We start from the raw sequence: 25,993 nt of genomic DNA, 5'->3' as shown, positions 1-25,993 counted from the left end.
TTTGCAACCATGAAGATGGATTTTACATCATGCATTTACTGTAATAAACGAGACTCATCTTAAACCATGACAGACTCATTTGTGAATGGGAAATCTTGAGTAACCAGCATCGCTAATGTTGCAGACAACAAACATCAGATTCCGTTACAAGATGAAACTGACCAATTTAGCAAAATAATCCTGTTATATTTCATGTATGACCAACCGGATTTCCAATATCGACCGCAGCCCACAAATGAAAATACCAAGGGAAATAGTGCTAGTTCATTATGCTGACCTGCCCGTAGCCAACAAGACAATTACAGGATTCAGAGAAGCAGTCCAATTTTGTTATCTCTGTAATGCACACTGCCTAGAAAACTGGAGAGCGAGCCAGGGATGCTTACTTCCACAGAACTATCATAGGCACAGAGAGGCTGAGTAACAGAATCTAAAAGGAAAAGCAGTCAGGGGATATTAACTGACCAATACTGTATTATGATAAAACTGTTGGATCCAGAAACAACCGGTGACTGCATTAAAACATCATTAAAAAGGAAACAACGTTCCAAATAAAATAAATAAAATAAAATTTAAATACACAAATAAATTATGAAAATAAATAAATGAATAAACAAGCAAATAAAAAAAGCTAATAAATAAATGAATAAATAATGAAAATAAATAAATAAATAAATAAGCAAGTAAATAAAGTAAGAAAATAAATAAATGAATGAATAAATAATGAAACATATTAAAAAGAATTATGAAAATATACAAATAAATTAATTCATTCATTCATTGATTTTCTTTTTAGCTTAGTTCCTTTATTAATCTGGGGTCGCCACAGCATAATAAACCGCCAACTTATCCAGCATATGTTTTACGCAGTGGATGCCCTTCCAGCAACAACCCAACAATGGGGAAATATTCATACACAGTTACTCACACACAAACACTGTGGACAATTTAGCCTACCCAATTCACCTATACCGCATGTCTTTGGACAGTGGGGGACACCGGAGGAAACCCACGCGAACACGGGGAGAATATGCAAACTCCACACAAAAACGCCAACTGACCTAGCCAAGGCTCTAACCAGCATCCTTCTTGCTGTGATGAGAACGTACTACCCACTGCGTCACCGTGCAGCCCCTTATATAAATAAATTAATTAATTAATAATGAAAAAAAAAATTATATATATATATATATATATATATATATATATATATATATATATATATATATATATATATATATATATGTATATGTGTATATATATATATATATATATATATATATATATATATATATATATATATATATGTGTGTGTGTGTGTGTAATATATTATGAAAATAAATAATAAAAATATACATAAATAAATAATGAAAATAAATAATGAAAATAAGTAAATAAAGAAAGATAAATAATGAAATAAACAAATAAATGAAAATAAAAAAATTATAAAAAAATAAGTAAATAAGCAAACAAGTAAATAAATAAGTAAATAAATAAATAATGCAAATAAATAAATAAATAAACAAACACACAAACAAACAAACAAACAAACAAAAACTTGGCTTAAAGTTAATGGGCCCAAGTGTTAAATGTCACAAGAAATGCATACAGGGTTGAAAGGAGAGTAGGTAAACAATGACAGGACTTGAACTTTTGGACTATCTTTTTATGCATAGACAAATAACTATTACAAATATTATCTCTATTGTATATTTCAAATACAGATCAGCTTAAAATTTGCCGTTTATATATATATATATATATATATATATATATATATATATATATATATATATATATATATATATATATATATATATATATATATATATATTAGAATGTCAATCCAACTATTAGAATATTAAGTAAAGCAGATTTTAATTAAAGTAGAAAGTAGTTATTAAACAAAGATCAACATAAGATGTTGTAAATTTACCACTGGTATATATAAAAACTTAATTTTTGAGAAATAATATGCATTGCCAAGAATGCATTGCCATTTAGGCAACTTTAAATATGATTTCCCCTAAATACACAAATTTGTTTTTTAACCTCAAAAATCGTTTCCTCTTGGACAAATATTGTTTATCAACAGAAAACTTATTTATGCCTCTTTTAGATTATGTGCAAATCTTATCTTTTTCTCTTTTTCTCAAAATTGACCCTTGCTACTGGATTGGTGGTCTTGGGTCACATATAATTCAAATAATGTTACATTTTATGCGTACATTTTTGGAATCTGATTACATAATGCAGATTACATGTAATCAGTTATGACCAAGCATTGTTATTGCTGATATTTTGCACAGAGGAGAAACATTTCAGTTTTTGAAGTCTATCTTTACAACCATACAAAACAATACTCAAATATTAAGGTGCATTAATTTAATTGTGCAGTTACCATGAAAAAATATACTTAAAATAAAACTATTTCAGTATTCATCTGCTGTTGATTCATTTACTTTTTAAGTAACCTCCATAAAAAAAGGCTAGAACAGACTAACAAACAAAAGAGCACTTCATAGGAAAAACACTTTTCAGCAATCACAGAAGAGCCCACCATAACCAGCCATCAAAAACATCCCCATGCACTCAACAGATTGCAGCGGTTGTTACATTAGCACAGCGCGTAAAATGTTATACTACAAGCACAAAATTAAATTATAAACATCTGCTAAAGGGTGTTTCACAGTGTCAAAGATAAACTAACAAGAACAACACTGACTGAAAGTCAGCTGGTCGCGGTGCCATAACAACAGCTATGCGCTTTGAATCTCAAGGAAAGATTCGAAGACTCGACTCTCTCTGACCTCGCTGCTATTGTACTGGCACACAAAAGCTTCATTCAGCATTAAAAACCAGCGGCAAATTCAGAAGACGTATTCACTGTGGGTGACTTTAAAAGTCTTATGCGAGGACAAAAATCCTTTAAATTATACTTTCGCTTTTTGGCTTGACTTTCTTTTTCTCTCGAAACCTCTACTAGAGTGCAGCGCGAAACACCGAATGCACCTCCTGTGAAGCTGCCACACACGCTCGCTCGCGCACCAACTTTACGCTCTCGCCGTTCTTTACCTTTACAGGTTGCCTCAGGACGAATCTGGAGAAGCGAAGAGAGGCGGGTGGAAACAGCCTTTATTCCCGGTTAGCCTCGGCGTGGGTACATGCAGAAGAGAGCGCTGGAAAATCCCGTTCAGCGTGCTTTTCGTTGTCCTCAGTCCTCCGTTCGCAGGCCCTGTAGGAACTCCGCTGCAGCTCTCGCTCGCTCTCCCTGCTGCTCAACCCAGCGCTGCTGACGTCACCGCTGCCAGGGCTGGACTGTTCGTGGTTCAAAAGCGAAAAGCAATTACAAGATTTATTCATTGTCAACACAATGTTGTCAATGTGTGTCCTTATTAATATTACCAGTGATATCCTGCCCACACTTCAACCATCCCAGGGATCCCCTCTCCAAAATAAAAGGACAGCTGTCTCTGGTGCGATACCTTGTGCTTTTAGTTTTTTTTAGTTAATGTGTGTGTACTATCCCGGTGGGGGTATAAACCTGAATGCACACAGACTCAAGGGGACTTGACTTCACAAAATTGTAAAAATGCTGATTGTTTTCTGGGATGGTTGGGTTTAGGGGTAGGGAATAGAATAGATGGTTTTCATTTATTCATTCATTAATTTCCTTTTTGGCTTAGTACCTTTATTAAGCAGGGGTCACCACACCAGAATGAACCGCCAACTTTTCCAGCATATGTTTAAACTTTCACATTAACAAACATACACTATGCGACTAATTTAGCTTGTTCAATTCACCTAAACCCAGGGGCGGACTGGGCCCAAAAATCAGCCCTGTCACTGTAGCCACATTACCACACCGACACAACCCCATACACAGACACGCACATTTACTACTTATATTAGTGTACAGATGGTGAAATAATATAAGCACTACCATATTTAATAGATATTTAAACATTTAATGTATGTGAGTGGAACAAAAACAACCCATTTATAACAAATTTATACATGCAATCATTTCATAAATTCATTTTTTGTCGGCTTAGTCCCTTTATTAATCTGGGATCGCCACAGCGGAATGAACCGCCAACTTATCCAGCATATGTTTTACACACACACACATTCATCTACATGCTTTACGAACAATTAAGCCTACCCAATTCACCTATAGCACATGTGTTTGGACTTGTCAGGGAAACCAGGAGAAAACCCACCAGAACATGCAAACTCCACACAGAAACACCAACTAACTCAGCCGGGGCTCGAAAAAAACGACCTTCTTGCGCCCCTGCGCTGTGCCCTTTCGACACTATTTCAGTTAATTTTATGCATTTGGCAGCATCTGATTTTAAATACTTTTTTTTTTTTGCTTTCTCTGAGCTTTTCGGCACCACCTTTCCTTTTTTACGGTCCATCTCTGACAATTAGCTTGTGTTGCACTAACTGTTTATTTGACATTCTTGCCAGATTTTGATTACGCCTGCGTAACCTCTAATTGGATCAGCCCATCTCGAAACCAGCCGATCATTGTCGATTGGGCCAATGCTTAACATTTATTTATTATTATTACTAGTATCATCATCATCATCATCATAATACTCATATCTCAAAAGAGATAAAAGCTGCCTGCATGTAAAACAATACATATAACAAACATTTTTTTTTTTTAAATAGCTGACCGGCCCACATTTAAAGAATGGTCCGGCCCTTCTGGCATTTGCCAGAATTGCCGGATGGCCAGTCCGCCCCTGCCTATACCACATGTTTTGGACTGTGAGGGAAACCAGAGCACATGGAGTAAACCCACATCAAACACGGAGAGAACATGCAAACTCTACACAGAATTACCAACTGACCCAGCCGGGGCTCGAACCATTGACCTTCTTGCTGTGAGGCGATTGTGCTTAAATTAATATGGACAAATTTTTGCATATTATAAATAAAAATCCATCATTGGAATATGTATTGCTGTAGAATAGTTTTTCTTTGAGTAATTTTAATCACCAAAGTTTCTAGATTAAATTTCTGATTATATATAACCCAGCAGTGTAGTGATTTATCCATTCATTTTCTTTTCGGCTTAGTCCCTTTATTAATCTGGGGTCACCACAGTGGAATGAATCGGCAACTTATCCAGCACATGTTTTACGCAGCGTATGCCCATTCAGCGGCAACCCATCTCTGGAAAACATCCATTCACACTCATACACTGCAGACAATTTAGCCTACCCAATTCACCTGTACTGTACCACATGTGTTTAGAAAACCAGAGCACCCGAAGGAAACCCATGCGAACACGGAGAGAACATGCAAACTCCACAAAGTAACGCCAACTGACCCAGCTGTGAAGTGACAGCACTACCACTGCGTTGCCCTGCAGTCATTTTTAACTAATAGTTGGGTTAAAATCACAACCCAGCATGCTGTTGGGACATAGGAATGGTGCATCTGTGTGAGTGTGTGTGTGTGTGTGTGTGTGAGACTTTTGTGCACCAGAAGCTGAATAAATAAGCTTTCAATTGATGTATGATTTGGTATATTTGGACAATATTTGACTGAGATACAACTATTTGAAAATCTGTAATCTGAGAGTTTAAAAAAATCTAAATAATGTGAAAATATTTATATATTTATGGAAGGCAATTTTAATTGTCTTCATAGAACATGACCTTTACTTAATATTCTAATGACCTTTTCCATGAAAGAAAAATTGAGAATTTTGACCCACTTTCTCATTTTCCTCAGGCTTATTCCCTGCTTTATGAGGGGGTCACCACAGTTGAATGAACCAGCAATTACTTTACTAGCAGGTGTTCTTCCTGCTGCTATCCATCCCTGCACTAAACTAACACCCTTTCTCTCTCTCTCTCTCTCTCTCTCTCTCTCTCTCTCTCTCTCTCTCTCTCCCATTGACACACACACACACACATTCACTATGGCCTAATTAGTTTACCTTAATCACCTACCGCATATATTTGGACTGGATTGCAGAGGAACCTAATGGAAACCCATGAAGCCAGGAGTCATACCAGTAACCTCCTTGCTCTAAGCCACTGAGCTGCCCATAATTTTAACTTATACAATATATTTATGGCTTTTTGCACAAACATACCCATACAAATTGCAGAAAGTGTGGTCCTGGGTCATGTGTGTATCTTTAAAGGGTTAGTTCAACCAAAAATAAATGGGGTCAGTTTTTTACAGTTTTTCTTGATTGCTTGGATGCAGTTGAAAACTGAAACTCCACATTTTCAAAACAGTTAACACACATGCCTAAACAGCGGCACTCATGGTCAAAATGACACATTTTGCTTGCAAAAGGCACATATCGTGTCAAAACATTTAACATATTCAACAAAAGCTAGTTTTACCTTCAAACTACACAACTTGCAAACAAGTATATGAGCTCTTTCAATTAATCATTACACAATGGACAACAAAATACAGAACTCAAAATGCACCACCATTGCTTGCCATTGTAGCTTATAGCCAATGGCATTTGTTGTCTCTATTTGGGCTGTCAAATTCGCCTTTTTGCAAAGAATTGGATCAAGAATAAGATGTGCTTTGATTGAATATATATTGAATTCATGACATTTTTCAAACTGTGGCTGAAAACTGAAATACTGTATATAAAAAAAACAGACAAAAGTAATAAAATACTGTAAATATTAGAGAAAACACATGTAAACTAATATACAGTCAAATCTATTGGGAGTATAGGACATAGCCATATTGACCTCCTCCATCAATGCTGGCACAGAACAACACAGACCTTCCATCGTTTTTATAAGGTTTGCAGAATGATGACTAATTGAAGATTTGTGTGAAGGAGTGTCAAACCGGTGCTTCAGTGATTTCATACTGATGTTGGTAGTTTTTAATAGTTAGGAATAGATGGATTCTGTTTGGTTACCAAAACTAAAACAATGGAGTTTGGACTGCTTGAATGACATCTGTGTTAACTGTTTGGAAAAATGGTGGGGAAAATGTGTCAACCCAATGAGAAAGGGTTTACACATTTGCAAGACCGGTCCTCTGCTCTGCTGGGATAGTGATAATGAAAATGAAGAGGAACCTAGTTTCTTTAACCAGGTCAAAGCAAACTAGAAAAACTGTAATACTGAGAAATATTCACTCTATGACAATATTCACAATCAGTCTATTCGAAGAAAAAGTTTGAAATTGGAAGATCTAAAGCACTGATAGACATGTTTCCTCGTGAAATAGTTGTTAGTATCTACATTAAGCCTGAAAGTAAAGTAAAATTAGATGCATAATATTGTCTGTAGTCTGACCTATAACATCTGAAATAGCTAATCAGAGAATACTGTAGGTGAGAATACACTAAACATCCCTCAAAATGCTGTAATGATGAAATTACATTGATTATTAATTAATTACTAATGATGAAATGAACGTGGGAATGTGCGCTGTTCTACGCCAACTTCATGACTGGCGTACGTGCATTTCTTGTGTGTGTCTGTTATTTTCCATAACTGGCGACTCCTAGAGGCAGTTGTGTTAAATTGCACACTACAAAGTATCTGAGCCATGCAATGGAAGCTGTATGGGACAGGTTCATCCGCATGTCTAGCAGGTATATAAGGTTTCCATACCATGGAGTTGACCAGCCAAACATTAAAGCGCAATTTGCAGCGGTCGCCAGTTTGCCCAATGTAATCGGAGCGATCGACTGCACACACACATTTCAATAAAGGCGCCATCTGAAGATGAATTTGTATACGTGAATCAGAAACATTTCCATTCAATAAACGTGCAAATAAAATATGATGCACAGACTTACTAATGATTCCTACTTGTCTTCCTCGTGATGAAGAGTAGCCAAAATCTGATTTGTAGCAGGGGAAAAAAAGAGGAACATCTCCATCAGACGCTGGATTCGAACCGAGTTCATGCTCGTACATATCAAAACATGTTGCAATGTGTTTTACGAGCTACACCACTCACGCTGTTAAAGACACTACAAAATTTTATACCTTTAGTTCGCACTATTTCTTTTTTAATCAACTCTTTGATGTTCAGACCCAACTGTGTTAACAGCGTCAGTTAAACTCTCCCACTTTTTTTTCTTTTGTTATTAATTCCGGAGGACAAACTTGCAAATAACACAGTTTTTCTCCGGTCTACCTCTGAAAGCAGCACCTCCAAATCACATTCTGTTCAAAGTTTCTCTTCTTGCTTGCTTTTGCCATTGCTTTTTCATTGGGTTTTGCCAAAGTATAGTAATTAGCATATTCATATGCGGGAGGAGGCAGGGTGGGGTTTTGCGCTCGTGCATGTGACATATCACCCTGCAGCCCAAGACCGGTTACTCACTAAAGCTAAGCAGGGCTGAGCCTGGTCAGTACCTGGATGGGAGACCACTAGGGAACACTAGGTTGCTGTTGGAAGTGGTGTTAGAGAGGCCAGCAGGGGGCGCTCAACCTGCAGTCTGTGTGAGTCCTAATGCCCCAGTAAACTGAAGGGGACACTTCACTGTCAGTGGGCGCCGTCTTTCGGATGAGACGTAAACCGAGGTCCTGACTCTCTGTGGTCATTAAAAATCCCATGGCACTTCTCGTGAAAGAGCAGGGGTGTAACCCCGGTGTCCTGGCCAATGTCCCTCTATCGGCCCTTACGATTATGGCCTCCCAATCATCCCCTTCCACTGAATTGGCTCTATTACTGTCTCTCCACTCCACCAATAGCTGGTGTGTGGTGAGCGCACTGGCGCCGTTGTCCTGTGGCTGCCTTCGCATCATCCAAGTGGATGCTGCACACTGGTGTTGGTGTGGAGAGACGCCCCTCATGATTGTAAAGTGCTTTGGGTGTATGGCCATGCATGCTTTAAGTACACTTCTAGGGATGCCATCTGGACCCGTAGCTTTCCGGATGTACACGCGACGGAAAGATCACATTACGTCCGCTACAGAAACAGAGAGTGTGCTGGCGGTTTCGGTATCGGCCGCACAGTGCGCGCTGTCCTGGGCTTCAAAGTGGGCGTAGAACGAGTTCGGGAGAGATGCAGCAATGTTCAGTATATTTCATCAGCTCCTGTAGCTCAGTGGTTCAGTGATCCACCTTTCACGCCAGAGACCTGGGTTCTATCCCAGACTCTGACATGTGCGTATGTATTATGTTTGTATATGTATGGAGTGTATCATGAGTCAAAATGTATGGACTGTATAATATATGTGTCAATTTGTATGAAGTGTATCATGTGTGCATGTGTATGGACTGTAACATGTGTGTACATGTATGGAGTGCATCATGTGTGCATGTGTATGGAGTTTATTGTGTATGAATTTATCAACTTCTGAGCTTAGTGGTTCTGTGATTCACCTTTTACGCCAGAGACCAGGGTTCTATCCCAGACCCTGACATGTGTTTTTTGTATGGTGTGTATATGTATCAAGTCTCTATATTTATGAAGTGTATCATGTGTCCATATGTATGGTATGTGTCAATATGTATGGAGTGTATCATGTGCACATGTGTATGGAGGGTATCATGTGTGCATCAGTATGGAGTGTGTCATGTGTGTTTATGTATGGACTGTATCATGTGTGGAGTGTGTCATGTGTGCATATGTATGGAGTGTACTGTGTGTATATGTATGAAGTGTATTATGTGTGTATATGTATGAAGTGTATCATGTGTCTATATGTGTGATATATTGTGTATGAGTTCATCAGCTCCCGTAGCTCAGTGGTTCTGTGATTCACCTTCTTATGCCAGAGACCTGGGTTCTATCCCAGAACCTAACATGTGTATCATGTGTGTATATGTAAGGACTGTATCATTTCTGTATGTGTATCATGTGTATTTATGTAAGGACTGTATATTGTGTCTATATATATGGAGTGTATCATGTGTGCATAAGTATGGAGTGTGTCATGTGTGCATATTTATGCAGTGTATCATGTGTCTATATGTATGGAGTATGTTATGTGTCTACATGTATGGAGTGTATTATGTGTGCATATGTATGGAGTGTATCATGTGTGCATATGTACAGTATGGAGTGTATCATGTGTCTAAATTTATGGAGTGTATTGTGTGCATATGTATTGAGTGTATTGTGTCCATAAATATGGAGTGTATCGTGTGCATATGTATGGAGTCATTGGTGCATACAGTATGTATTAAGTGTGTCATATGTGCATATATATGGATTAGTATAACATGTATCAAGTATGTTTATGAATAGAATGTATTATGTGTGCATATGTATGCAGTGTATCGTGTGTTTATGTATAGAATATATCGTGTGCATATGTATGCAGTGTATCGTTCGGAGTATGAGTTCATCAACTCCTGTAGCTCAGTGGGTCTGTGATTCACCTTTCGCCCCAGAGACCTGGGTTTTATCTCATACCCTGAAATGTGTGTATGTATGGTGTGTATATGTCTCCAGTTTGTATATGTATGGAGTGTATCATGTGACTATGTGTATGGTATGTGTCAATATGTATGGAGTGTATCATGTGTGCATGTTTATGGAGGGTATCATGTGTGTATATGTATGGAGTGTGTCCTGTGTGCATAAGTATGGAGTGTGTCATGTGTGTATATGTATGGACTTTTTCTTGTATGGAGTGTCGTGTGCATATATATAGAGTGTGACATGTGTGCATATGTATGGAGTGCATCATGTGTCTATACGTATGAAGTGTATCATGTGTCTATATGTATGAAGTGTATTATGTGATTGTATGTATGGTATGTGTGCATATGTATGGAGTTTTTTGTGTATGAGTTCATCAGCTCATGCTAGAGACTCGGGTACTATCCCAGAAACTGACATGTGTATATGTATAGAGTGTGTATGTTTATCATGTGTCTATATGTAGGGAGTGTAAAATGTGTGCTTATGTTTGGAGTGTGACGTATGCATATTTATGGAGTGTATTGTGTGTATATGTATGAAGTGTATCATGTGTCTATATATCTGGAGTGTGTTATGTGTCTACATGCATGGAGTGTATCGTGCGTACATGTGTACAGTGTATCTTGTGTGCATATGTATGGAGTGTATCATGTGTGCAAATGTATGGACTGTAACGTGTATATATGTACAGTATAGATTGCCTCATGTGTGCATATTGTGACAAGCATCCCATGAAGCTATCAGCATCGTCCTGGAGAGGAACGAGGAACACCTGGGCCCTCTCGTTCCCAACTAATCAGCACCAGCTGCAACTCATCCAAGACCGGCTACATAAGCCACACCAAAAGAACCAGAAAGGGAGAAGCATACGAAGGAAACAGAGCAGTAACCCTTATTCTCCCTTTCTTTCCTCTAGACAGCAGTTGGTGACCGATCGGGTTCCTAGACCCATCTCACAGACACTGAGCACCCCACGGATGAAAGAACGTCACCCGCTGGAGCACCCCTTTGGATCTTGCACTCATGCACCTTTGTAAATAAATCCACCCTCTGGGATCTAAACTTTAATTCTTTTGTCGTGTGATTCTTCAGCCCATCACACTGGTGGAGAATGCGGGCAAAAGAGTGAAGAATCACCGACACCCAGACTCCCACTCATCTATTATTAAAAAAAAAAAAAAAAAAAAAAAATTTCTCTCTTCCTTTTGTGTGCAGGCGAGCGCTCACTCCCCCTACAGGATGGATGAACTTCTCCAGCGACTCACCGAGGTCAGCATCCGCCAGCAGCAAGTGGCCGAGCATCTGGCAGCTCGTCAGGACCAGACGGAGCAAGAACTGTTTGCCCTGCGTCTGGCTGCTGCACAACGTGTTCCGCTACCAGACCCTCGTGCCCGAGCCACTCAACTCCTTCCAAAGCTAACCCCTCACGATGATATTGAATCTTATTTACAAATGTTTGAAACCACTGCTACGAATGAAGGGTGGAATGTCGACGACTGGCCGCAGGTCCTGGCTCCCCTGCTGACTGGTGACGCTCAGCGCACCTACTTTTCTCTCCTTGATGGTGCAGCTACCACTTACCAGGACCTGAAACGGGAAATCCTGGCCCATATGGGACTGTCATCCACATGTGCAGCTCAACAGTTTTTTGAGTGGACATATAAGCCCCATCTGCCGGTCCGTGCCCAAGCAGCGGGTCTCACACGACTTGCGAGACATTGGCTCTTGGCGGAAAACCCAACGCCGAGTCAGGTAGCGGAACGGGTGGTCATCGACAAATTGCTCCGGGCTCTTCCCCGATCCCATCGACGAGTAGTCGGAATGAAAAACCCCTCAACCACCCTGGAGCTCATTGAGGCGATTGAACTGGCGGATGCGACCCTACATCGGGAAGGAGCGACGAGCGTCAGAGGGCCCTCAACGACCGGTGAGCAGGCCGACGGTTCCCTCTCCACGGGAGGAGCCCATGCCAACAGAGGTTTCAACACCCCCCTCACGGACCTGGCTGGCAGGCTGCATTGTACACAGAGACCTACCCGAAGGAGCCCCAGAAGCGGATGTCAAGGTCAACGGAAAACCATACCGGGCCCTACTCGACTCTGGTAGTGCGGTTAGTCTGGTACACGCACGGATTTTGGCCCCACGGACTGGGTCAAAGACCTTCCTGCCTATCACCTGTGTCCACGGGGACACCCGTCAGGTCCCTGCCCGTCATGTAACCATTTCAGCCGGCCCTGATACCTGGCCAGTCGAGGTGGGAGTGGTGAGAGATCTGCCAGTTCCTGTGCTCCTTGGGAGAGACTGGCCAGGTTTAGAGCGCCTGTTAGCCGCCGCTTCCCAACCTGCCAGCCTCAGAGGGAGCCGTCACCGTAAAAAGCCCAACCGAAGACCTCGTCAGCGACCCGTCCTTCTGGCATCAGACAGCGGGAGAGATGGTGAGTCCCCCTCTCATAATACTAACCTGTTTTATGATGTCTTTCAACAGGTCACAGGAGGGGGCTCATTTGCTAAGGAACAACAGGGAGACGATAGGTTGAAACATTGCTGGACCCAAGTCCGAGTCATAGAGGGAAAAGAAAGTCAGCCTGGTCCCCACCCTCTCCCATACTTTGCTGTCCAGAATGGCCTGCTTTACTGGGTCGCACAGCGGAGGGGGGAGGAAAAACTACTGCTGGTCGTACCCCGATCCAAGACTGAAGCAATACTGGAACTGGCCCACTCCCATCCCATGGCAGGACACCTTGGGGTGGCCAATACAGTCCAGCGGATACGGGACCGTTTCCACTGGCCAGGACTGGAGGCAGATGTAAAGCGGTTCTGCCAGGCCTGCCCCACCTGCCAACGAACCTCACCAAGGACACCTCCCCCGAGTCCTCTAATTCCATTACCAATTATTGAAGTGCCCTTCGAGCGCATTGGGATGGACCTGGTTGGGCCGTTGCCTAAGTCTGCCCGGGGACATGAGCACATCCTGGTGATTGTTGACTATGCTACCCGTTACCCAGAGGCGGTGCCCCTTCGGAAAGCCACCGCCAAAGCCATCGCCCAGGAGCTCTTCTTGCTCTCTAGCCGAGTCGGCATCCCCGCAGAGATCCTGACCGATCAGGGTACCCCCTTTATGTCCCGGCTAATGGCTGACCTCTGCAGGCTGCTGAAGGTGAAGCAGTTGAGGACCACTGTCTATCACCCCCAGACAGATGGCTTGGTTGAACGCTTTAACCAAACACTAAAGCAAATGCTAAGACGGGTCGCCGCGGAGGACAAGCGTGACTGGGACCTTATGCTGCCCTACATTCTCTTCGGGATCCGGGAAGTTCCCCAGGCCTCAACTGGCTTCACCCCCTTTGAGCTCCTCTTCGGACGACAACCCCGTGGCCTCCTGGATGTGGCAAAGGAGGCCTGGGAGCAGCAGCCGGCGGCCCATCGGTCTGTGGTGGAACACGTCAAGCAGATGAGGGAAAAAATCGACCGTGTCATGCCGTTAGTCCGGGAGCATCTGATTACAGCACAAAAGGCCCAACAACGCCACTACAACAGAGCAGCACAAGCACGGGAATTCCAACCAGGAGATCGGGTCATGGTCCTAATTCCAAATGCAGCATGTAAGTTCCTGGCCACATGGCAGGGCCCCTACACGGTATTGGAAAAAATCGGACCAGTGACCTACCGGGTGCAACAACCAGGAAAACGAAAGGCAGATCAGTTGTACCACATTAACCTTCTAAAGAAATGGATTGGAACTAGGGTCCAACTCTCTACCCTCGCCACTTCTGAACCCGTGGTTGTTGACATCAACCCCCATCTCTCGGCTGCTCAAAAGGGGGATCTGCGGCACCTGATCGGTCAGTTCCCAGATGTGTTCTCTTATCTCCCCGGGCAAACCAGCCTTCTCCAACATGATATACGAACACCGCCAGGAGTCATCATACGGCAGCGGCCCTATCAGGTCCCTGAGGCTCGTCGGCAGGCTATAGAAGAGGAGATAAAACAAATGCTAAAATTAGGGGTGATAGAACCCTCATCAAGTCCATGGTCCAGCCCAATCGTGATGGTCCCCAAACCTGATGGCACCCTCCGGTTCTGCAATGACTTTCGTCGGCTTAATGAAGTCTCAGAATTTGACAGCTACCCCATGCCTCGTGTGGATGAGCTGTTGGACCGCCTGGGAAGGGCCCGGTACATCTCTACCATAGACCTAACCAAAGGCTACTGGCAAGTACCACTGTCTGAGAATGCCAAACCTAAAACTGCCTTTTCCACCCCCAGTGGTCATTGGCAGTACCGGACCCTTCCCTTTGGCCTGCACGGGGCCCCTGCCACATTTCAATGTATGATGGATATCATACTCCGGCCCCACCACGCATATGCCGCAGCATACTTAGACGACATTGTGATCCACTCGGAGACATGGGAGGATCATCTGGACCGTCTACGGAGGGTGCTGTCTGAACTCCGGAGGGCTGGACTCACGGCCAACCCTCATAAGTGCCATCTTGCTCTCTCTGAAGCGAAGTACCTGGGTTTCCAAGTGGGAAGAGGACTCATCCAACCCCAAGGAAAAAAGGTTGAAGCTGTCCGCATTGCTCCCAGGCCGGTGTCCAAAACCCTGGTACGAGCATTCTTAGGGTTGGCAGGGTACTATCGCTGTTTTATCCCTAATTTCTCCTCTTTAGCCGCCCCTCTGACAGATCTGACCAGGAAGGGGCAACCAGAGAAGGTAAACTGGACGCCGGCAGCCGAGGAAGCCTTCAGGAGCATAAAGACAGCACTGACCTCAGAACCAGTACTTCGAGCTCCTGATTTTGGCTGTCCCTTCCTGCTGCAGATGGATGCCTCTGACACAGGACTAGGAGCTGTTCTGTCACAGGTTCAGGAAGGGGAAGAGCATCCGATCCTATACATCAGCAGAAAGCTGACCCCAGCCGAGAGAAAATACGCCGCCATAGAAAAAGAAGCCCTTGCCATCAAGTGGGCAGTCCTGGAGCTGCGGTACTACCTCCTTGGCCGCCAGTTCACCCTGGTTACCGATCATGCACCTCTGCAGTGGATGGCCAGGGCAAAGGACACAAATGCCAGGGTGACAAGATGGTTCCTCGCGCTCCAGGACTTCCATTTCAATGTGCGTCACCCGGCCGGGACTGCCAACGCCAACGCTGATGGACTCTCTCGGATCTGGGCGGCTTTTGCAGGTCTGTCAGGGGTCACTCCCCACCCACCCCTTAATTCTCCCCTATTGTCTCATATCATCCACAGGACCAGGACGCCACTTAGGGGGGGGGGGGGGGGAGTGTGACAAGCATCCCATGAAGCTATCAGCATCGTCCTGGAGAGGAACGAGGAACACCTGGGCCCTCTCGTTCCCAACTAATCAGCACCAGCTGCAACTCATCCAAGACCGGCTACATAAGCCACACCAAAAGAACCAGAAAGGGAGAAGCATACGAAGGAAACAGAGCAGTAACACTTATTCTCCCTTTCTTTCCTCTAGACAGCAATTGGTGACCGATCAGGTTCCTAGACCCATCTCACAGACACTGAGCACCCCACGGATGAAAGAACATCACCCGCTGGAGCACCCCTTTGGATCTTGCACTCATGCACCTTTGTAAATAAATCCACCCTCTGGGATCTAAACTTTAATTCTTTTGTCGTGTGATTCTTCAGCCCATCACAATATGTATGGAGTTTATCGTGTAGGAGTTCATCAACTTCTGTAGGCTATTGGTTCTGGGATTCACCTTTTACACCAGAGACCCGGGTTCTATCCCAAACCCTGACATGTGTAAATGTATCATGTTTGTATGTGTATCATGTTTCAATATGTGTGCATATGTATGGACTGTATCAAATGTCTTTATGTATGGAGTGTATTGTGTGTGCATATGTATAAAGTGTGTCATGTGTGCATATGTATAGAGTGTATCATGTGTCTATGTATAAAATGTATCATGTGTACATATGAATGGAGTGTATCATGTGTGCATATGTATAGAGTGTATCATGTGTGCATATGTATAGAGTGTATCATGTATGTATATGTATAGATATATGTATCTTTTTATAGAGTGTATCATCTGTGCATATGTATAGAGTGTGTCGTGTGTTTATGTATGGAGTGTATTGTGTGTGTGTGTGCATATGTATAGAGTGTATCATGTGTGTATATGCATAGATGTATCATATGTATCTTTTTTATAGAGTGTAACATCTGTGCATATGTATAGAGTGCATCATGTGTGTTTACGTATGGAGTGTATTGTGTGTTTATGTATATAGAGTGTCTCGTGTGTGCATATGTATAGAGTGTAATATGTGTGCATATGTATAGAGTGTCTCGTGTGTGCATATGTATAGAGTGTATCATGTGTTTATGTATAGAGTGGACTTCCATTCAATGGTGAGTTCAACATCACTCAGCTATTGGTCAAATTGCATCATCTGTGAACTCACCAGTGATGTTCAACTGTTCCACGAGGACTTACAGGCTTACAGCACTAAGTGGTAATTTAAGGCTGCATAATGTATTTTGTAGTGGAGATTAGTTGGTCTTGATAAATATGTTATTATTTACTTTATATTTAATGAGTGACATTATATTTGATTGCCCAGTTTAGGGTAACTATGCCTATTTTTTTTTTACTTGAAGAAATATTACATTTAAAGTACTAAGTTCAAAAATTATATTTAGCTAAAGTTTCTTACTATTAAATTATTCATTGATGTCGGGGTCATTGTTGCGATCTATTTTTTTATAGTCTATGTTCGCGATCCCAAGGTCCACTGCAGTTTTTCACTCGGTAAGTAAAAAGTAAATAGACACGCATAGCTCAGAACAATATAGTTATACATCTGAAGATGAGGAACAGCGTTATCAGATTGTTGTTTTCCACATTAGCAACCATCCAAAATCTAAATAAATGATGCAATATGCAATAAATATTACCTCTAATAGTACAATTGTATTTATAACAGCATTATTATTAAAACAAATCAATTGTTTCTCAAAGGTTTACGGGCTACATTATAACTGCAATTATTTTCCATGCCTTAAAAGACACACAAAAGGCAGACATAACAGAAATTCTGCCTGTCTGAGCACATTTTATTTATTTTATGAAACAAAACTAACCCAAAAACAGCTTACATATACATATTCATACAGTTGAGGTCAGAATTAGCCCCCCCCTCTGTTTATTTTTCCCCTAATTCCTGTTTAACAGAAAGGAGATTTTTTACATTTCTAAACATAACAGTTTTAATAACTAATTTCTGATTTGTTTTATTTTTGCCTTGATGACAGTGCAGAATATTTTAATAGATATTTTTCTATACAGCTTAAAGTGACATTTAAAGGCTTACCTAGGTTAATTAGGTTAACTAGGCAGGGTAATTAGGCAAGTTATTGTATAATGATGGTATAGCAAAAAAATACAGCTTAAAGGGGCTAATGCTTTTTGACTGTAAAATGGCTTTTTAAAAATTAAAAACTGCTTTTATTCTAGCTGAAATTTTGCAAATAAGACTTTCTCCAGAAGACAAAAATATTATCAGACACACTGTGAAAATTTCCTTGCTCTGTTAAACATCATTTAGGAAATATAAAAAAAAAATTATATTATACGGGTGTAAATTAAAAGGTGTTCAGATATGAATGTTTTTTCTTTGCTTTTTTCAGGCCTTTCAAATTACTTTAAAAATATTATTTTAAACTTTAAACAAAAGCTAAAGGCACTTTTAGAACCCACGTCTATATTGTTCAATTGCACTTGTCCCTCTTCCTATCTTTGTTAACACATCTGTATTTGTTTGATAAATCTATGTGTCTTTCAGTCTGTTCCTTCCTACCTCCATGAGTGATTCAGAACTCCATGAGCAACTTTTGAACCTTGATACTCAGATTGATCATCAGATCTCAATTATAAGCTCAAGTCTTCATGACAACTTGGTGATCTGCAGGAAGCATCACCAGTAAATACACCCGAACTAAGGGTATGGGGGAGAAAGAGACAGACACATTATGTAAGGAAGGCCAAGACCAATCTGGAACCAGTCAAATTAAAAGTCTGCTTACGCTGCTTGTCTACTAGACTAAGCAAAGTTGGAAATGTTAAAAATGTTCATTTTTTTGTTGTTGTTTTTATCTGGTACAGCTCATAGGAACTCCAATCTTCCCAGTTGGGAGAGGGCATTGCTCCTGTGACTGTTGGTGTGTACTTCATTGTTTCCATTAGTCTCTGTATCTGCAGACCTAGGTGACAGTGGGCTAGAGTAAAATTTTGGTTTTATTTAAACAAAGGCATAATGATGGACTTTTTATCTTCAAATTGGTCATGCAAGCATTAAATATCCTAAAATATTTTATATATTATTTCCATTGTAGGTGGAAAAGATGTAAGTATAAATATTTTTAATAGACTTCCAAGATCTCGGCAGATATTTTTGAGTGTGTACAATACAAGATAGTATTTAGAACACTGCAATATAAGGGCGTGTGGCAGTCCATATCCTATCAGTGATGGCCTCGGAGACAGGGTCAGTTAAAATGCTATTGACCGAATGCAGTTTTCCCGCTGTTGCCTCATGAGGAAAGCCACAGCCATCAGAGGGATGAGCCTTTCAATATCATCTGAAGGACAGAAAACACACACACATACATACACTGGCTGCTGCTGACAAGCCAAATAACAAGATTGAGATGACAGGAATTCAATGAAAGCCAAATTATGATTGGTGAATATACCCGATGGATACAGTAAAGGGATTAATTCGAGGCACTGATCCAGGATTGACTTGTTGCTGAAGCAGTGTTTCAACTATGAAATTGCTAATATATTCATTCATTCATTTTCTTGTCTGCTTAGTCCCTTTTTTAATCCGGGGTCGCCACAGCGGAATGAACCGCCAACTAATCTAGCAAGTTTTTACGCAGCGGATGCCCTTCCAGCCGCAACCCATCTCTGGGAAACATCCACACACACACACACTACGGACAATTTAGCCTACCCAGTTCACCTGTACCGCATGTCTTTGGACTGTGGGGGAAACCGGAGCACCCGGAGGAAACCCACGCGAGGGCAGGGAGAACATGCAAACTCCACACAGAAACTTATAACATTTCTGTATTTAGGGGGATTCACAGTGGCTTAGTTGTTAGCACTGTCGCCTCACAGCAAGAAGGTCTCTGGTTTGAGTCCCAGGTGGGTCAGTTGGCATTTCTGTGTGGAATTTGCATGTGTTCATGTGGGTTTCCTACAGGTGCTCTGGTTTCCCCGACAGTCCAAAGACATGAGCTATAGGCAAATTGAATAAACTAAATTGTCCAAAGTGTATTTGTGTGTATGTGTGAATGAGTGTGTATGGGTGTTTCCCTGTACTGGGTTGCGGCTGGAAGGGCATCTGCTGTGTAAAACATATGCTGGAATAGTTGGTGGTTGATTCCACTGTTGTGACCCCTGATAAATAGGGGACTAAGCCGAAGGAAAATGAATGAATGTTTCTGTACTTATTATACATACAGTTTCCATTAATTATTAAACGACAGCTTTAGCATGAACAAATAAACTATGATGGATATCGGTCAAATATAAATAACACACAAAAAAGCTTAGATTAATGTGCTTAAAGAAAAATTATGACATTGTTATTGTTTTATTATTAACTCTTAAATATATGCGGCTGACAGCCGAGAAAAAAAGGCTGATAGCATTTTATTATAATTTTTTACTTATGTATACAACTTTTCTAATTTTAATATCTATCTATCTATATATCTATATTTATATATGTGTGTGTGTGTGTTCATCTCTCTCTCTCTCACACACACACACACAAGTGCTCAGCATATATATATATAAGTACACCCCTCACAAATCTATCTTTTAAATTCATATTTTTAATAGGAAGCTATACAATATTATATTTGTGCATATACATTAGATTAGTAAGTACTGAAGCCAAATCTGGAGGTTATCTAACTAGTGCACCCAAAATAAAAATAAATCCAAAAACTAGTACACCCAAATGTATGCTATAGAAAAATATTAAATACAAATTTAAAAAAAGAGGAAAAGTCAAGAGAAGCCAAAAAATTGAAAAATTAGTTGAAATTTTGTATAGGTTGTAACAACACACACACACACACACACACACACACGCACACGCACACACACTTTTTTTTTTGCAATATTTTGCTTAAATTTAATTGCATTATCTTTTAATTTCTAAATGTTTGGTGACAAAACTTTTAATTTAATAAATATATCTGTTTTATAAACATGTTTTGTTTAAATAAACCAAAATAAATTGCCTATATTCACTTTCAACTAATACTTCCCTTCTTAGACTTTACAGACCTGAAACTTGCTTATAGCACTTATTCATTGTTGCTCTTGGTTGTGTAAATTGCCTCCTTGTCCTCATTTGTAAGTCGCTTTGGATAAAAGCGTCTGCTAAATGACTAAATGCAAATGTAAATGTAAACATGGATTATAATATTCACTTTCAAAATGGGGCGTACTCAATTATGCTGAGCACTGTATGTATATATCTTTGTTTAAAATTATAATTGTTAAAGGCCTTAATTAGTTCATTTAAATATTCTATCATCATCAATATTTTTGTAGTAAATAAAAAAAATAAACTATACTAGTATTGAGGTTCACTGGATGAGAAGCACTGCTCTGCTGGTTTCAGATCATGCTCTTGCTCCTGTTTTCAAGCACAACTACAGTCATTCAATTTGACCACAAACAAATACATGCGAATTCTGTATCTGGTGTAGTTCTCCTACTGCAATACACCCTGTCTGGAGTTTTTATTTTTAATGAACAATGGCGCCCTCTGGTGTTCAAAAGTTATGGCACTTCATTTGGAATTTATTTAAGAGGTAATAAATACATCTTTATTTTAACATTATAGTGGCATGTCTTTTAACAGGTGGTCAGTCAGCTATTTTTAATAGCTTGGTTCTGTTTAGGAAGGGAGCTGCAATGTGTTAATACACTGTTAATTTATTCTATTAAATTTATTCTTTATTTAATCTGTGGTGGGGTGGGGGGAGTATGCTGTTGTATTTTGCACTGTCTGTATTTTGTACTGTCTGGAGCCAGCACCTAAGCTCACTCAAAGTACATGTGCTGCTGATGATGTGACAATAAAAGTGGTAAAAGTAATTTGATTCTACACTGCTGTGGCAATTCTTTGTTTCAAAAAGAAAAAAATTCAATTGGGGTTTAAGAATTCTGACTGCAACTGTATGTAAATGTGTATAGAAAACAGAAAGAATCAAGACGCAAGTATATTAATAAAACCTTCCTTACTGATGCATATACCTTTTTAAACATTCAGATATTCCACCAGTACTGGACTTGTGTGATGTAATCAATGATGTACATCTCAGCGATTGAGACGATGGGAGGTTAGCAAGTACAACTTGCAGTTGAAGAGCAATTTTGCAAGTGTTGTTTATCCCCAAACAACAGCATTACACACTAAATAAGTTAAAAAAGTGAAATCATAATCAGGGATCTTTTAAGTCATGGGGTAAAGTTTTGTTCATTGTGCCTTATTGTGTTCAATGCCAAAAGCGTTGTAAGATCCACAGTTCCAAATCATTTTCAGTTTTAAAAAGCTAGTAAGGACAGATCTGGTAAAAAGAGGTATAAAATTGTGAAAATAAACCCAACAACAGTACTGACTGACACGGAGCACCAAGCGGCATTTTAGAAAAGGCACCAAAAAAGTAAAGTCTTTATAATGAACATGCATGTATGTGTTCAAACTTCCTGTGCGTTTATTTTGCAACAAGAACACAGCATATATTTAAAAGTTTCTAAAAAAATAAATATCTTGAAAAGAATAGTAGTTAATGTGCAAAATTCTGGCGCTAAATATATCAAGTCCATGAGATCCAGTCGGTTTCTTCAGAAAACATCTGCATATGTAGTGAGTGAGTGTGAAATGACAGTCCATTATCAGTTGAAAGAGTCATATCAGCGTCTCAGCTCTGAGCCAACTCCAGTTTGTTTTCTGATGTTTTTGGTGCTTCAATTACTTCTCCACACATGAACTGCTCCTACAAGAACAAAACATGCATTGCAGATGTTAAACTTTTAAATAACGTAACAAAATTTTGAATAACTTCTCCTAATTTTATCTTTAAATCAGATGAAGTTTAATATGATCAGAGGGCAAAGAGTAGTAAATTAATACACGTACACCTCAGAATACTATGAGAACAGAATACAACAAAAAAGCCATTTTAAAGTCTGCATTAGATGCACATTGCAATAGTATTTTTACATATTGTGACACATTTTCCATCAGGAATTATCTGTATTGTTGTTGTTTGCTATTGGCAGGTCTTATGTGAGTGACATTTCATGTCGCTGTAAACACTCTCGATTTAGATTTCTTAAGGACTTTAAACATTACAAATGTATGCACAGTTAAATCATTCATAATAAACACTGCAATAATATATATATATATATATATATATATATATATATATATATATATATATATATATATATATATATATATACACATACAGTGTACTATATACTTTACAGTGTACTATATACACATACAGTGTACAGTGTACTTTCTTATATATATATATATATATATATATATATATATATATATATATATATATATATATATATATATAAGAAAGTCATGGTGAAATTAATGCCTCTCTACATATATCTTTTTAAGTTTAAAGACCTTTATAACTAAATAATAAAAACAGCTAATTTGGATGGTCTTTTCTAAAATATCTACTTAAAATCCTAAAGTTTTCACTTTAGGATTTATTTGTACACTACCTGATAAAAGTCTCGTCACCCATCCAAGTTTTAGGAACACCAATTAAAAACTTTGTATCAATTAAGCAATTTAGTATCAAAAGTGGCTTACATGAAAGGCAAAGGCCTCTAAATTATGTTTATTTTACCAAAACAAAATATGATCATGCCTTGATTTTTAATTATTTCATACAGACAGTAAGGTCTGACTTAGCTGAGAAAAAAGTCTTGTCACGTAACAGAAATAATGTACAGTATAGAATAATAAGTCATGCTACAGTGGAAAAAGAATCAATATTGTGTATGACTGTCATCAACTTGGAAGGCCGCATCCATACATCTCTGCAATGAAAAACTTTTTAATAAAGACATCTGGAATGGCAAAGAAAGCAATATTGCAGGATTCCCAGTTAATCAAAATCCTTTGGATTCATCTTTAATGGTCCTGACATTAGGGTTGGGCGATGTTGACCAATGTGGCATCGTACGATGTCTAATGTGAAACATTGCGATGGACGATAGCATAGTCATCATGTGAACAGCAAGCAGGTTGGGGGGTTGGTCGGTGATAGACTGAACTTCTGGGAGACTTGGGATGTCTGAATATCACATTTAACAACTATAATGAGACACGATCCAGCGAAGCAACCTTGATAAAGACGTGCACTGCACTCTAACTCTGGAGCTCTGAGAGAGAAGCCTGTGGCTGTGCAGTGAGCACCACGTGTGTCTGTGTGTTTGTGGTCATGTGATGTGCGTTTTCATTGGACGGAGGGCTGTTCAGAAATGCTAGGTAAAACACGGTGTAGATGTGGATCATTTTCATTATAAAATGCCCTTTAAACATTAAGATGTATTAGTGTAAATACATCTGAGTGTGTATTTTTCGTGAGTGGGTTTGCGACGGGGACAGGGCGGAGCATTGGAGATGTCGGCTCAGCATCGTTTTGTCTATTGGCCATCGGCGATGAACGATGGCATCGTCTATGGGCCCAACCCTACCAGACATACTCAATAATGTTCATGTCTGATGACCAGGCAGGCCAATCCAGGAGCACCTTGACCTTCTTTGCTTTCAGGAACTTTAATGTGGAGGCTGATGTGCTATCCTGGGGCAGAATTTGCCCTCTTCTGTGGTTTGTAATGTAAAGGACAGCACAAATATCTTGATACCTCAAGTTGTTGATGTTGCCATCCACATGGCAGACCTCTCGCACCCAACCACATTTTAGAACAACTATGCCACTTCAAGTGTTGTTTCTGTGCTACCTTTGCTGTCTAACAAAGCTTTTAAGACTACCAAATATGTAAAAGTGTAAACAAAACATAACAAAGAGAGCCCTGATGCAAGTGTATAAATAACACATTCCTTATTCATGCATACATTTAAAAAAAACTATATTTATTATCCATATCCAAGTCAAGAAAATACATATGTATAAATGAATATTGTCGTGTTGACCTTACCTTATCATAAATTACTTTTACTATTAGCGAACAGCTTGGACAGGTGGCCACTTCTTCACCATTCTCAAGATCCTCCTAAAAAGTAAAAAAAAAAAAAAGTTTTCTCTTAATAAACAACTGGTATTATTATTAGTATTATTATTTTGCATTAATTGTGACTGTAGTTTAAAATTGTCATTCTGACACTCTTTAATTTGTATTATATTAGTGTTTTTATTGTAGTCCTTCAGATTTCATTCACAAACAATGACAACCAATGAACATACAAGTCTTCAGAAAAACAATACATTAAGTCATTCACACATAAGTAAATGGTTAGCCTAGATCGTGATAACGTACAGTTATGGATCAAGTTATGACTGTCTATATTATGCTTACTCAGTAGAACAAACTAACCTTTGTTATCGCGAATCTGTCGCCACAAGGACAAGGGAAATAATATGTTTCTGTTTCTTCATCGTACTCAAAATCTTCTATTTCGACCTCGTCGTGAAAAACCGTCATGTTAGAAGTCTTCGCCGGTGCTGATTCAACGTGCGCCCGCTGTTACATCTAGTGTCGCACAAATTTGACGTGCCATCCAGAGAAAGACGTCAAAAATCTGTTTTAAACTTTGCCACCAGGAGGAGACATTTCTATCGATATGATGCCGCATTCGTCTCTGGTATGTGTTGTACAAGTTATTTTGCTGTTTGTGCTGTTAACGTTACAGATGACTTGACTGAGGGTCTAATTGCCTTTTAACCTAAATTTCCCAACGCACATTAGCAGCAAATGTGTTAACTATTTTGGCCCAATAAATATGTTAATTAATTTCTAGATTACATTTGTTTAATCAGTTAAAAGCTACTGGAAGGGTAATTCCTTCTATTAGGTGCCATTTCAGAGTAGTAACTGTCCATAAAAAATGTTACATTTTCCAAAATGTAATAATTTGAGTTGAAGGAGTACTTATTAAACTATAAGAAAAATATATTTGTCTGGCTCAGGATAGTTTAGCATTTTTTACAGAATTCCCTGCTGTAAAAACAGCTTTAACCAGTCTAGACTGGTTAAAACTGGATAAGCTGGCAGTTCATTCCACTGTGGTGACCCCTAATTAATAAAGGGACTAAGCCGGATAGAAAATGAATGAATGAATGAATGAATGGGCCATGTAAGTTTGGCTTATCTTGACCCTCATTTTAAAAATAGCAAGCAGTACTGCATTCTCAGGTAGCAAAGAATTCTGGCCCAGACATTCGGCACCGGCATACAGCATGTGGTCCAAACATGGCCCTGGTTTGGTAGAAGTGGCACCGTCTTTAGTGGCACA

General features: G+C 39.8%; 2 protein-coding genes and 1 long non-coding RNA gene across 5 annotated transcripts in view; 1 reads left to right on the top strand and 2 right to left on the bottom strand.

The window, feature by feature from the left end:
- The window catches only part of nck2b (NCK adaptor protein 2b), a 96,791-nt gene extending 93,538 nt beyond the window's left edge, over positions 1-3,253 (bottom strand). For all 3 annotated transcript variants that reach the window (XR_015492670.1, XR_015492669.1, NM_001003492.2), the window contains 1 exon segment: positions 3,076-3,253. The gene's annotated coding sequence lies outside the window, so the exon portion shown is untranslated.
- LOC148679693 (uncharacterized) overlaps positions 1-25,789 on the top strand; it is a 120,361-nt gene extending 94,572 nt beyond the window's left edge. Inside the window, exons 2-3 of the long non-coding RNA XR_015944644.1 lie at positions 19,542-19,832; positions 25,753-25,789. This is a non-coding gene — a long non-coding RNA (uncharacterized LOC148679693). The remainder of the gene's footprint in view (positions 1-19,541; positions 19,833-25,752) is intronic.
- dph3 (diphthamide biosynthesis 3) lies at positions 21,937-25,261 on the bottom strand. Its single transcript, NM_001159824.2, is given in 3 exon segments — positions 21,937-22,475; positions 24,679-24,753; positions 25,075-25,261. Coding segments are annotated over 3 exon segments (258 nt in total). The 5' UTR covers positions 25,183-25,261; the 3' UTR covers positions 21,937-22,400.
- Positions 25,790-25,993: the final 204 nt, after the last annotated feature.

Source organism: Danio rerio, chromosome 6 (genome assembly GCF_052040795.2).
Source record: "Danio rerio strain M-AB ecotype USA chromosome 6, GRCz13ab, whole genome shotgun sequence".
Lineage (NCBI taxonomy): Eukaryota > Metazoa > Chordata > Actinopteri > Cypriniformes > Danionidae > Danio > Danio rerio.
The sequence above is the reverse complement of the archived record's forward strand: the minus strand, read 5'-3'. Positions and strand labels throughout refer to the sequence as shown.